General features: G+C 38.9%; 2 protein-coding genes across 3 annotated transcripts; both read right to left on the bottom strand.

Annotated features, from left to right (window-relative positions):
- Positions 1-3,269: 3,269 nt before the first annotated feature.
- Positions 3,270-4,374, bottom strand: LOC141841712 (bZIP transcription factor 27-like). Of its 2 annotated transcripts, XM_074729896.1 has the most exons (4): positions 4,285-4,374; positions 3,852-4,224; positions 3,698-3,775; positions 3,270-3,629 (listed from the first exon to the last, which is right to left on the bottom strand). In XM_074729896.1, the coding sequence occupies exons 1-4, from the start codon at positions 4,290-4,292 to the stop codon at positions 3,549-3,551; spliced, it is 540 nt and encodes a 179-aa protein (XP_074585997.1). In that variant the 5' UTR covers positions 4,293-4,374; the 3' UTR covers positions 3,270-3,548. The 2 variants fall into 2 exon arrangements, with proteins under 2 accessions (XP_074585997.1, XP_074585996.1); XM_074729895.1 differs by having other exon boundaries at positions 3,852-4,347.
- A 6,826-nt stretch (positions 4,375-11,200) lies between these two features.
- Positions 11,201-11,888, bottom strand: LOC141837508 (basic blue protein-like). Its single transcript, XM_074724891.1, has 2 exons — positions 11,708-11,888; positions 11,201-11,636 (listed from the first exon to the last, which is right to left on the bottom strand). Exons 1-2 carry the CDS (start codon positions 11,886-11,888, stop codon positions 11,299-11,301), a joined length of 519 nt encoding a protein of 172 aa, XP_074580992.1. The 3' UTR covers positions 11,201-11,298.
- Positions 11,889-12,811: the final 923 nt, after the last annotated feature.

Raw genomic sequence — 12,811 nt, 5'->3', positions numbered from 1 at the left:
CATCTGTCGTATTGTCGGATTGTGTTCTGTATTACTAACTTAAATGGAGATGATGGTGGAAAACCAGTTCGGGGACAGAATCCAAAAATATATGAGCTGGTGGTGGCCTATTTCTCCGACCACTTCCGCCGGACCATTTCCCGGTCGTCCTCTCTCGCTCTTCCCCAAACCCAAAGTCGCTCTCTTTCCCTCTTCCGTACCCCTATGATAAGGAAAAACAAGATCTTGCCGGCAGATCTGCCGAGGGATCAGGGTCCCAATCGTCGTCAATGGCGGTGGTCTTCGTTTTGGCAATGCGATTTGAAATTGAAGAATCATACGGAGGTCGAAGACAGGAAGGAGGATGAGCGATTGAAGGGAGGGTTGTTGTTCTTCAAGGAGATTGGTGAAGGAGATGAGCGCTTCGAGGTTTATAAAGTGCGTGCGTTACTGTGGGAGACGGCGCTGTGGGCAAGACCTGTATGCTTATCTCCTACACTAGCAACACTTTCCCGACTGTAAGTGTTGTGAAATTCGATCTTTTAGGTTTGTTTGTATCTTCGCTTTGCAATTTCAGGAAAAAAATGTGCTCTTGCCGTTGTATTGCCGTTGTTATTCTTATCAGCATTCCAGGGTTCTTACATTCCCACAAGTGTTGAATTTATTGCTAATGTGCCTATTCTTCGGTGAAAATAACAGTCAATGCCCGATCCTTGCTTCCTGTGATGCCTTTGTAACCTGATCACCTCCTACGAAGAATAGCAATTAATTCAAGGATCTGGAGATGCTATAAATGTTGACCGTTGCGATTGGTTTAAAAACTTGTAGAATTTTGTTTTACTTTGCTGAATTGTAGGATAAATCGTTCGTCTCTAATGTAAAAGCATGAAGTGGTTGGTGTTTAATTAGTGTTGTCTCAAGCGTTTAAAATTTTTTACTTAGTTCCTGATTCTGTTTGTGCTACAGTGGATACCTGAGCTGAAGCACTACACACCTGGTGTGTCGATAATACTTGTTGGAACAAAGCTGGGTAATGCTGATTTATATATAGTGGTGCTCTAGTTTGTTTGCACTTTTTATTTGATTTGTGTGGTAGCTAGATTCACAAACTATAGCATTTGGAAGTGAAACAGGTTAGCTAACATTGGTTGAGATTCAGTAAGTTTTTTTTTGTGGTATTGCTATGAAATTCCATGGCATTACTCTTCATGTGATTTGGGGGATTAAACTTGCATATACTTGTTCATGGACAGAAATCTCGCCAAAGTGTAAAATCCTCTATTATTGATCTAGTTGTCTTCACGTCTTTCTAACTTAGAAAACAAATTTAAAAATGCATCATCTGTTATAGTAGTTTAGATCTGGGGGTTTTGTCTGAATGAGATGATTGAATAACAATTATCTCTCATTATCAAGGAATAATCCCTTGAATTTTTGGCTTTTCCTCCTCTTTCTATTGCTTTATGGTGAAGGAACAGCTTGAGTGTCTGAAATCTATTGAGCTAATTATTTTATGTATGATACAAGCTAGTTTTTCAGTTCACAAGTAAGATTATTTCTTGCTGTTGGACTCCAATTATGTCGACCATCTTGTATCTTTTTCATCTGACATTGCAATGGATTTGTTGCAGATCTACGGGATGACAAACAATTTTTCATTGATCACCCCAGAGCTCTTCCCATAAGTGCTGCTCAGGTAAGTTGACTGAACTACCTTTATCTACAACTGTATCTATCCATGGAGTTGCTTAGAATAATAGGATACAATCTGATAATGTTGTAGGGCGAGGAACTGAAGAAGCAAATAGGCGCGGCAGCCTACTTGGAGTGCAGTTCGAAGACTCAGCAAGTAACATGGCTCCCACTCAATTATCCCACTTCATGATTTAACTGCATTCCCATTTGTTTTCTGATGGCTTTGTGCCCTGGTAAAAACAATGTGATGTAGAATTCAAAGACAGTATTCGACGCGGCCATCAAGGTTGTTCTTCAACCACCAAAGCAAAAGAAGAAGAAGAAGAAGAAGAAGAAGAAGAAACCACAGAGAAATTGCTCCATACTATGAGGTTGAAAGCTGATGTCTATCTGCCACTACTGGGTAGCCAACAGTTTATGTTTATATGAACTTTATCGAAAAGGTAAGGTATTTTCGGAGCATCAGCTGGCTTATGGGAGATCTGAAAATAGGGAATTGTTGTTTGCATATATCTTGGTCGCATAAATTTATGGATCGGTCAATGAAATGTATGCTAACGCTCTGCAAAGTTGGGTGGTGCAAAGTTTGTTGTATTTATATCTTCAAACCAACCAAAATGTGATGAGAGCTAGATTCTGTGTCATGCAACTGGAGCTGTTGTCGTTGCAGGGAAGGGAAGTTCTGCATTTGAGAGAAATTGAGGATTTCCCCTCTGCTTACTGTTTGTCTTCCCTAATGAACATTGAACAGGCCCCTAAATGATAATCTGCTTCGTCAAATTATTATTATTATGTCATTGTATTTGTAGGGTGATAAATAATAATGACGTGAGTTTGAAGCTGAGAAGGAATCTTCACTATTGTAGCGAAAAGACACTCTGACAGCGATGCACTGCAGCAGAGTGCAAGTTGCGAATGGTTCCATTGGATGCCCCCCAGAATCCAATTTATTGGATATGTTTTCACCCGATCCGATGACCTTCCAAATTCTCTGCATTTATTCTTATTCTAATTATGTATTTTTGTATTGAATGAGTTGATTTTGGAATTAGTCTGTGTTGATCCCAAAAAATACCTTAATTAGTTCCCAGCTATAATTAACCATGTCGTGTGGCGGGACCCTTTTTTATTAAATCTGTTTGAGCTTTTTAAGGATACACTGTGACGAGGAAGACACTAAAGACAAGGGAAAAACAACAAGAAAAAAATATTTTATTATTTCTATCATATGTAAATGAATAAAAAATAAATAAATGACATGGACTAATAAAAATATAGATAAAGAAGAGACATTTTTTGTGTGTGTGATACACCATAGAAATAAATAAAAGTTGTGAGAGTCCCACCTTAAAAAAGATAGTAAAATCTACTAGTATAGGAGTAAAGGAAGATATTGTTTGATTTTTAAAAATAATTAATAAATCTTCTATTTAAAAAAAATAAAATTTAATACCTACCCGCTAATATTAGAGGTGAATGGTACAGAAAACTGTAAAACTAAAAATATAAAATTTTGTTATCCAACGATAATGCCTAAAACTTCCCCAACTATTTAAGATGGGTTTAAGTTACTGAATAAAGATTGTAATGAAAGATGAAAGAAGAAGACAACAACCTTTATAAGAGCAAGTTACAACATGTTCTCATTTACAAGCAAAAAAGAGCTCATAAAACATCACAAATACACAAAGTAATTAACATTTGTTTACAAATCTACAAGGAAACCTAATCATACAATACTAACGAAGACAAAAAACAAAACATCATACTGTTTGTACACCAAAAAGAAAACAAGTGACATCCTTGTTCAAACTATTTGCAAGCCCAGGCAAAGATCATCATACTTGTGAACAAACCTTGATTAGTCCTCTCACTCAAAATGGAGCCGTCAAAGTTCTATACAGTTTGCGTTTGCAAGGCGTTTTCAAATTTTGAGCAGCCATTTCCAAACGCAGCTAAATGATAAGCTGATAAATTAACAAAAGAATTGATGTTGACAAAATGGTATAAAGGATGAATTTACCAGCTCATGTTGTCTCTTTAGCATGCGGTTCTCGTTCAGCAAGCGATCGACTTCTTTCTCAAGCTCATTTGTGTAGGCCTGTCTCACCTCATTGGCAAATGCTCAAGTTGAAGTCTATGACTAATAAAACAACAGAAAGGGATCGGGAAAGGACCTGTTTCCTAGCTCTAGATCGAGCAGCAGACTCCCGGTTCTTGATCATCCTCTTCTTCCTTCTCTCCCGGGAGTCCACGCTCGGATCCGGCAATTGCCTCTTGCTGGACTCAAACCCAGCACCGGAGAGGACAGAGAAAGCACCATCTGCGACAAGTGAAACAAGAGGGGATGGCTCCATGGAGACTCCTGCAAGCAAGTCTTGGAAGAGGACGCCTCCTAAAGTGGTGGTGGTGGTGGTGGTGGTGGTGGAGTTTACATTGTGATGGAAGGAGCAGAACAAGGGTGCTGGTGGAATGTCTTGGTGGAGGGTTATGCTCAAGCCCATGTCTTTCCACAGCTCCTCCATCTGCTTCCTCCACTTCCTCTTCCACCTGTACATCAGTTGGTGTGAGCAAATCAATAAATTTGCAACGTAATGTTGGAGAAGTCACCAGCTCATGCTCTGTTTATGTCGGCCACAGAAGCAAATTAAATTTGGTAGTAAAAAGCATCAAGTGCACTGTGGCAAACTAGAGTTAACTCCTTGCTTCTCCCGCTTGGCCGGATTCTTATTGCTGGAAGATTTCGCCATCTTTATATGATTCGGCAGCTGGGTCAACCGCCTGTTTAGCAGGAAATTGCATTCCAGCTTATTGCGTCGTGAGTAAATATTGTTTCTGCAGCAGACACCCTTTTATCTATTTAAATACTGGTGATCAACAGTCTAATAAGATGCACTGACACCGTGATTGACCGTTCGACAAAACCAGGAAGGTGCCCACACAATTATAATTAGATCGGACTGAATTCCTATTTTGACTGATTGAACCAATTTATCTGATTCAGTTCTCATAACATAGAGAGAGTCCAATTGGAGAAGAAGGCTCTTTCAGTGGCTTGCCATTGGTGCTACAACCAAGTAAATAGATTCCAAGGACTGAACAGCAGGTCGAACCAAAGAAAAACCGGAATTAGATACTTCTCGGGCTTCTCACAGATTAGATTTTGCAAGCTAAAAATCGATTCAACTAGCTGATTTTTCACAATATCATAAAAATTGAGTCAAGTCAGTTAACACAAAAAATTAACTAACTAGTCTAGTTTTGATATATAATTTGTGCCAAAAATGCTCATTAAATCTACCATAGAAAAATGATTAATTTTTTGTATTATTTACCTGACCTAATAACAAACACTTAAACTTCTCCATTTAAAATATAATTACAAGTGGATTATTCTAGTTTACATGTCAATACTTAGTTTTTGTGCCAATAAAAATAATTCTTTTTTCACATTGGTCTATGCATACATAGTAGTTTGGCAAACAGATAAATAATAAATATACAAGTATACTGACTAATTTGGGTTGGTCTAATAAGTCGACCAATGAATCAACCAGTGAGTTGGTGACTCGTGGGATTAAGTTTTCGATCATCTTAACTATGGAGTAAACCTAATATAATGATGCGCACACAATTCTAATTTTCGGAGATGGTCGGGTGCTTCAGGACTCTGGTCAGAAGAAGAGTCAAAGAAGGGCAGGGCATTCCAAATATGAACAGGTCTCGAGCTTTGTGTGTGGAGGGAAAGGGTAAGGGAAAGGGAAAGGGTAAAGGGAGAAGGGAGAAGGAAGGAGTTGAGATGTGACCACTGAGAATCTGCGATGCCTACTAGCTCTCTTCTACTTGTCATGGTTTTGCGCAGACAAGGGAGCAGCTTTCTGAAAGGGAGATGGATGAACAGTGAACCGTACGCTGTTGTCCACTGTGCATGCACAAGATGGAATATGATCAAAATTGTATGCTAGGTATGCTACCCAAGGTTCTTGTTAAAGATATCAGAGTCATAGTTTGTGATCACAAAACAAACAGGATCCTAATTGAATGCGTAAGCCTGACTTAGAGCTCTAATCCAACCAAAGTAGGTGTTAAATTAGTCAAACTAGATATCATTAGATATCATCTTCTTGAATTATTGTACGGATTTAGTTGTTGGTCTTTGATGTGACACGAACCTGGACCTTCTGTCAGGATGTGACATGTGTACTCACAACTTATCTCCTAGTCATTCTAAACTATTGTTATTATTAATAATAAAAAGCAAATAAAATCTAGAATCACATGACTATCTGCATGACTCGACATGACAACCAAACCTTATCCCAAACAATAGAACTCAATTACAACTTCGAGTGGAAAGTTATTTGCAACAGAACCAGTGCCCTACGAGACAGAGATATGAAGTCTCGTCGAATGCAATTAACTGAAACCATAATTCTACTGCAAAATTTATTTTACTACCAAATCCTGACTTCTCAAATCTGCATTTCAGTATTGAGCATGCCTTTTAAAAAAAAGTATATTTAGCATTTAAAATTCGACAACTCACTTAATATTCATGTTGCAACGTTTACCTCCCTTTCATAAAGCCTTAGGCGAACAGTGGAGGGGCACCTTTTTTGCAGCAACAATGTTGCAAATAGACTATTTAGTCTAGTCATATAACACTGCCATAAATTCATTGATATCCATAAGCACAGCAGACAACAAAGACAGGTTCAACTCAGTAAAGCACCTAACTTGTAGAAAATTATCATATTCAGGCTTGAAAACAGAATTCATTCGCTCACAAAAGCATTTCACTTCAACAAGCAGCTACTATGGAACAAAATTGAATAATAATGATGATCTACGATAACTTTCAGGCCTTCAATATAACTGAAAGTGCAGCAAATAAATAGTGGAACATTCATGCTACAACGTGACCTTTATAAATATCCTTCTATGGAACAAAAAAGGTACAATGGCTCAGTTGATTCCATAGTAACACTGGTCAAAAAGTTAAAATAGCAAAAGTATTCCAGGTTTCACAAACACATCGAATCTATCCGCTCAAATCACCACGAAAGTAGCACTTGATTTTGTTTTTTTTTCAGATTATTCTGGCACAACTAGATGTCATAGAAAATAATAACAAAAGTGAGAAGAAAGGCTGCACGAAGCATACATATGTGCCTCCTACGATCATGTAAGGGGGAGTGATTTGCAAGCATGAATGAGGAAAAAAAATTACACGAGATAAAAGCTAGATGGTTGCATTAGATTGCCTCCATCCTTCCTGTGCTTTCTACTATTTCACTACAGACTACGATAATGAGCTAGCAGATTCATGAAACTTCAGAATAAGAGAGAGAGACAAAAGAAGTTGCAAAGGTGTGCGCTGATGCAGATGCTAAGGATACGGGCCCTACAGATTAAGTTTCATAAGAAAAGCTAATAGAAAGAACTTGAATTTCTCCAAATCATGCAGGAAACCTTGGAAGCTTGTTCTAGTTATAATACAGAACAAAAAAAGAAAATAAATGCATTCAAAAAATAAAAAGCAGAGGTAATTCCACGTTGTACCCACCACCAATAGTATAGATGCATGTTAGTAACAGTCCATGTCGATATTCAAGAACAAAACCTACCCTTCATCAAATATAGCTTTCAAAACAAACATAATAAAAGGAAATCATATTACGAATAACAAATAACAAGAAAGGCACAATCAACTTCCATACAACAGGGTGAGTTTGATTAAAGCACAGTTATTTTGATGAGAGAAATATAATCTACTGCACAAGGTATTCCAATTTCCAGGAAGAATGCCAATATCAACAAGTCACGTTGTTAGTCACTATTATTTGTGGTTGGTTGCTTAAATCTTGTCCCTTCATTGAGCTCTATATAAGACCATTTTGCTAGAGCATGTCTCTTAAATCAGTTTAATCACATCAACTAAAATTTTCAGTGGTCCCCTTATTTTTCATACTCTGATTCATCTTCTATTTGAACATCTATTTATCATCTTAACTTATTTTATCTCATTTTATCATTTATTGGAGCTAGTACTTTGCTATACTATTTTTTGTACATGATATTTTCCTAATTGTCCAACACTCTACTCTACAATGAACTATGATTGATCACACCATAGTTTTAAGATAATGCTATTTTCCTTACTAACTCATCTGCAAAATCGAGCAACAAATTTATTAGAACTTGTTGAATCTGAAACACTATTCATCCGTTAAAGGGGGAAAAAAGTCGAGGGATGCATTGTTGGGATGTATACCAGAATCCTAACTATGTAAATAAATATTCTGAAATAAGAATCACAGTTGGTCAATATTATGCAAGTGTCCATTTAATCTATATTGAAGATAAGCATGGTGTGCGGAGTCACACACAGAAGACCATGTTATCAGTCCCTTATAGATTATAAATAGTGTTCACAACCAAGATGGATTGGACAAACCATCGGAGTGGTTGTAGTGTAATTTGGTCTTAGTCTGTCTTGACTATAGAATTACATTAGTATACTTAGTGTGTATTGAGCAGGACCATCTGAGGATTGTTCGATTTATACTGACTATATAATCGAACTAAACCTCTGTTACTATAGATGTACATGCTCTTAATCCCGATATAATAACAAACACGTGTGCTTAATATGTACTTCTTTAATTCATCAAAGGGTGAGATTTAGATCGATAGATCAATAGACCCGATGAGTTGGGAAGTAGTATTATGTACATGGTGTGTTGTTGATTATAGAAGAAAACTGTGTCCTATAATCTAGGTTGATGATGTCCCCTTGAGGAGCTCATAAGGATTATCATGTAAACCCTGCACCATGATAATAAGGTTGAGTGGTACTACTCTTGGAATAGATGTCGATTAAATACGAGTTGTCAGTAACTCATTTTAATTGACGGACATACGATATCTTAAACACAGGGAGACTAATGTACTGATAGAAAGAAGGAGCTCATATTGTAATATGGGATTGGTGCGGTAGTTCGATAATAACTCTTTAGTGGTATGAGTTATTATTGATGAACTAAGGTTGTGTGTTCGGGGCGAACACGGGAAGCCTTGGCTCATCATAAAGTCAAAACCAATTCCTCCTCTAGGTCCCTGTTGTAGCCTCTGGGAATCCTCAAGTCCACCGTGGAAGAATTCGTGAAGAAACCAGGCATTCGAGCTCATGCAAGGAGGTGTAATCGATCAGCTACACACCTTGGTAATCGATCAGCTGATCGATTACCAAGCCTCCGGACAGAACGACTGGTAATCGATCAGCTGATCGATTACCAGACTTGTAATCGATCAACTGATCGATTACATGTGTTAATGAGAAGAAGTTACGGAGTTTAATCGATTTCTTGATCGATTAAAGGCCTGGGTTCGTTTTGGTAACTTCCGGAATTATTCCAAATCTCTCCGATTTGATTGAATCAAATCATACCATAATTATGGAACAATTATGCCATGTTTATAGCTCTAATTATACCATAAATAAGGGATGGCTAGGCTATAAAAGAAGGGCAAGACTTGGTTTTGAAAAATAAACAAAAATCTTGTGGTGGTGGCCAAGACTCTCTCGGCAAGCCAACCCTCTTAGCCTCTTCTTCTTCTTCTTTTCTTCTCTCCGGGAGGAAAGCTTGGTAGCCATCGGAGGGAGATTTCTGGTGGAGATATTCTCGAAGGATCGTTGCCCACACAACGCTCGAGAAGAGGAGAGGAATACGGCAGAAGATCAAGAGGTCTTCGGGTACAAACTTCGTCCTTCCGAAACGTTGGAAGAAATGTATAATTTAATGTTTCCGCTTTAATTAAATTATGTTTTTATATTGGATCATGTAAACCAAACACAAGAGTCCAACGATCTAAACGCGTCGGACAACTTGAGATCGTTCCGAGAAATTTTTGTTCTGCAAGAATTTACCGGAACGGTTTTTCAAGACTTTCCCATCAGCATTCATTCATGACCTTCCTCTCATTTTTCATTTTTCTGTCATCCATATTTTCAATTCATCCTTTAACCAAAAAATATTTGCAATTTTTCATCCTTTAAAGACAACAATGCCTTAGTTTCTACTATTTGCCAGAATTCAAGGTTTGAGTTTATTATTCTATTTGCACTATTCAGTCAGCATAATATCACCTACAAAGAAAAATATATATAAAATTACAAACAGAAAAAAAATACTCGCTTGATGAAACCTCCAAAAGGAGATAGTAAACTCTCCCTAATCATCCATGTTTTGTTATTGTACAAGCAAGATAGGCATATGAATGAATTGCTAAGAGGAAACTTGTAATCAAATTAAAGTTTAAATATAATATAATCACCGAGATAGCAAGAATTGCATGTAATCCACCGGAAACACTATTTCACTTGTGCTTGATGAACAATGAAAGGGGCATTTGGCAGGCTCGAGTAGTATAAGTGAGGTATAATATAGAGGATCTTCTGATACAAAGATTATAAGGTCCATAATCTTGAAGCTTATATGATCAACAGTAATTCATAATGCTCCTCCACAAAAATGCCTACCGAGTAATCCATGGACCTACAAAGAGAGCGAACCTCTGTTGGCATGCTGAAAACTGGTGCCGCAGCAGGTCAAGGTGTCTGAAGGCACGGCCTGGAGCATTCCACGCCGCAAAGGTAACAGCATACTATTTTGTTAAGATAACTTTTCAGAATCTCCCAACTTATAACCCTGCGGTTTGTCAAGGTCTCCACGGTGGGAACCAAAAACAGGCAAATACCATAGTGTGCCCTCCTGTTTCCATTCTGTCCACAAAGGTGTCATCCCTGCTTCAATTCGCAGCGCAATGGTTCTAGTTTCTAACATGATCCCTATTCCTGTTTCTCTTCCCTAAGGTCTTTGGGAGAAACATCCCGAAACTAATGAATGGAACAATTTTGTATCGATCGAGATGCCGTGAAAACGGAACCCTAATCAGACAAATGCGAACAAGCCAACACGCAGGGAAAAGATCGAAATCGCATCGTTTTGCCAAAAGCAGTAGAGTGAAGGCAGAGCTCACCGAAGGCGGTTTCGAGAAGCATTTTCTGGTCTTGGATAGCACAAGCTAGAAATCGGTCCTCGCGCCTCGTCCAGCCGAAAGTTCCAAACTGTCTCTTTTTCAGGCCAAAATCAACCTTCCACTGTACTGGAACTCTCCTGAGGGCGGAAGTGGCAGCAGCTTAAAGCCAGGATACGCTTACGAAGACGAGTGGAAAGCATAGCCGACGCCGGAGATATGAGACCAGCACCGGCGAAGGAGACGCTCGCGCGCGGCTCTCGCTGTGTCAAATAAAAACAATTTTAATTTTATATATTTCTATTAATTATAATATGCACTTTTATTTTATTAAAAATAAGCTTTTATTAAATTTAAGCAAATATTTTATTTATTTATTATGATAATAAATAACTTTTGTAATATTCGTGTAGAATCGATTGTTAATCGGAATCCTTCGCTAATCCGTTTATGTTAATCTTCAACCAGAAGTCAACTATATTCTCAATAGATAACAAAAATAAAATAAAATAGATTACCCATCAAATTAAATTCGACATCTGGCAAGGGGTCCACACCCACACAGACCCAGTCTAACTCCCAACCTTACGGATCCCACACCATCATTAATACCAGACAACAAATTAACACCCACCGCCGCACCACCACCCGCCCTCCGCCGCCCCAACTGCCCCGCTCCTCCGGTGCCGGCGCCGGCGCATAAGCGAGACTCCCGTAGGCGGCCACGCTGATAACCATCCTCATTCCTCCTAGGCAGTGGCCCTCCACGCCGCATAGGAACCAATAACTCGTCGCCTCCGCCAGTGTCACCCGGTCGCGACCACTGCCGTACACCTTAAGCACGCCGGAGCTACAGTTACAAGATCTGTACGTCTTTTCCGTCACCTGATACACGTTGTGCTGCACTGGCACATAATTGAACACTGAAAAGAAAATCAAGATTAAGACAAAAAAAATAAACATCGATCGAGATGCTGATCGCGCGCGGTGTCACCTAAAACATCGCCAACGGTGAAGTTGTGATTCTGAGACCAGCGGAGGAAGTTGGTGCCGGTTTCCCACCCGTCGGTGTCACCGACGGCGTACTCTGTGGCTTGGACGCCGATTTGAGCGGAAAGAGACAAGACGAGGGTCGTGATGGAAGTTAATAGAATGAGATGAAGGGTGTTGGCCATGGCTTGAGAATAGAGGAGTCATGTCTTGCTCTGTAGATTTATAGTAATTAAGCTAAAGTTAATGACAAGGTGGTTGACGACTTGATATTGGTCGATATTACAAGTTCTAGTTGTACCTATTCAAATCAATTATGAATGGTTGCATTTTAACATTCGAATGCAAGGATTGAGAGTTCATATTGAATAATTTAAGGCGCACCCATGGCTTCACCCCACTCCCAATGGCCAATAATGGCGGTGGGAAACATAGGCTACTCAGGAACAACCTCCCCACCATTTCCTCATCCTCGTCGCTTCTTGATGTTTTTGCGTCGTTCTCGGCATCGGATAAACGTTAAGAGTCGAGCTGTTCTTGATCCCGCAGGGGTTTTGAGATTCCTTGACAATCAGAGTTGTCTATGATTCTGATTACTTCGTTGCCTGATTCATTTGCGTTATTCGGATTCGAAGGAAGGATCTTTGGCGGTCGGTATTAGTTTAGGTTCTTTGAAGTGGATTCCTCCAAAGGCGTCGAAGGAATTGGGTAGGATGGGATCAGGAAGTCAGAGTGCTTTCCACAACAGAGATCGCATCGAGATGATTTTTCTTTCTTTTCCAACAATGGTTGTTCTAAGATTTGTTGGAGTTCCGCCCATGGATCCATGGGTGGGTGGTGAAGAATGACTGCCAAGGTGATGGATTCTCCCAACACGTGGACTAACCACAATGTAAGTCGTTCGACTTCCTATAAAGGCTGTTGCTAGCTTATTTTTCTCTGTTACCTGTGAACCCCTCTGAAATTTTTATGTAATAATCAAAAAAGCATTTTACAGTAAGAAGATCTTTAAATTGCTAAGAAAAACAGAGCACCCAAAGATACAGTCTGGCATAAACTAGAATCTAATACTTCCTTATGCTAATTTTTTATTAATACAGAGATGAAC

The sequence above is a fragment of the Curcuma longa genome, chromosome 11 (genome assembly GCF_044706935.1).
Source record: "Curcuma longa cultivar G26 ecotype Majalengka, Jawa Barat chromosome 11, ITB_CL_G26_1.1, whole genome shotgun sequence".
In the NCBI taxonomy this organism is placed as follows: Eukaryota; Viridiplantae; Streptophyta; class Magnoliopsida; order Zingiberales; family Zingiberaceae; genus Curcuma; species Curcuma longa.
The sequence above is the reverse complement of the archived record's forward strand: the minus strand, read 5'-3'. Positions and strand labels throughout refer to the sequence as shown.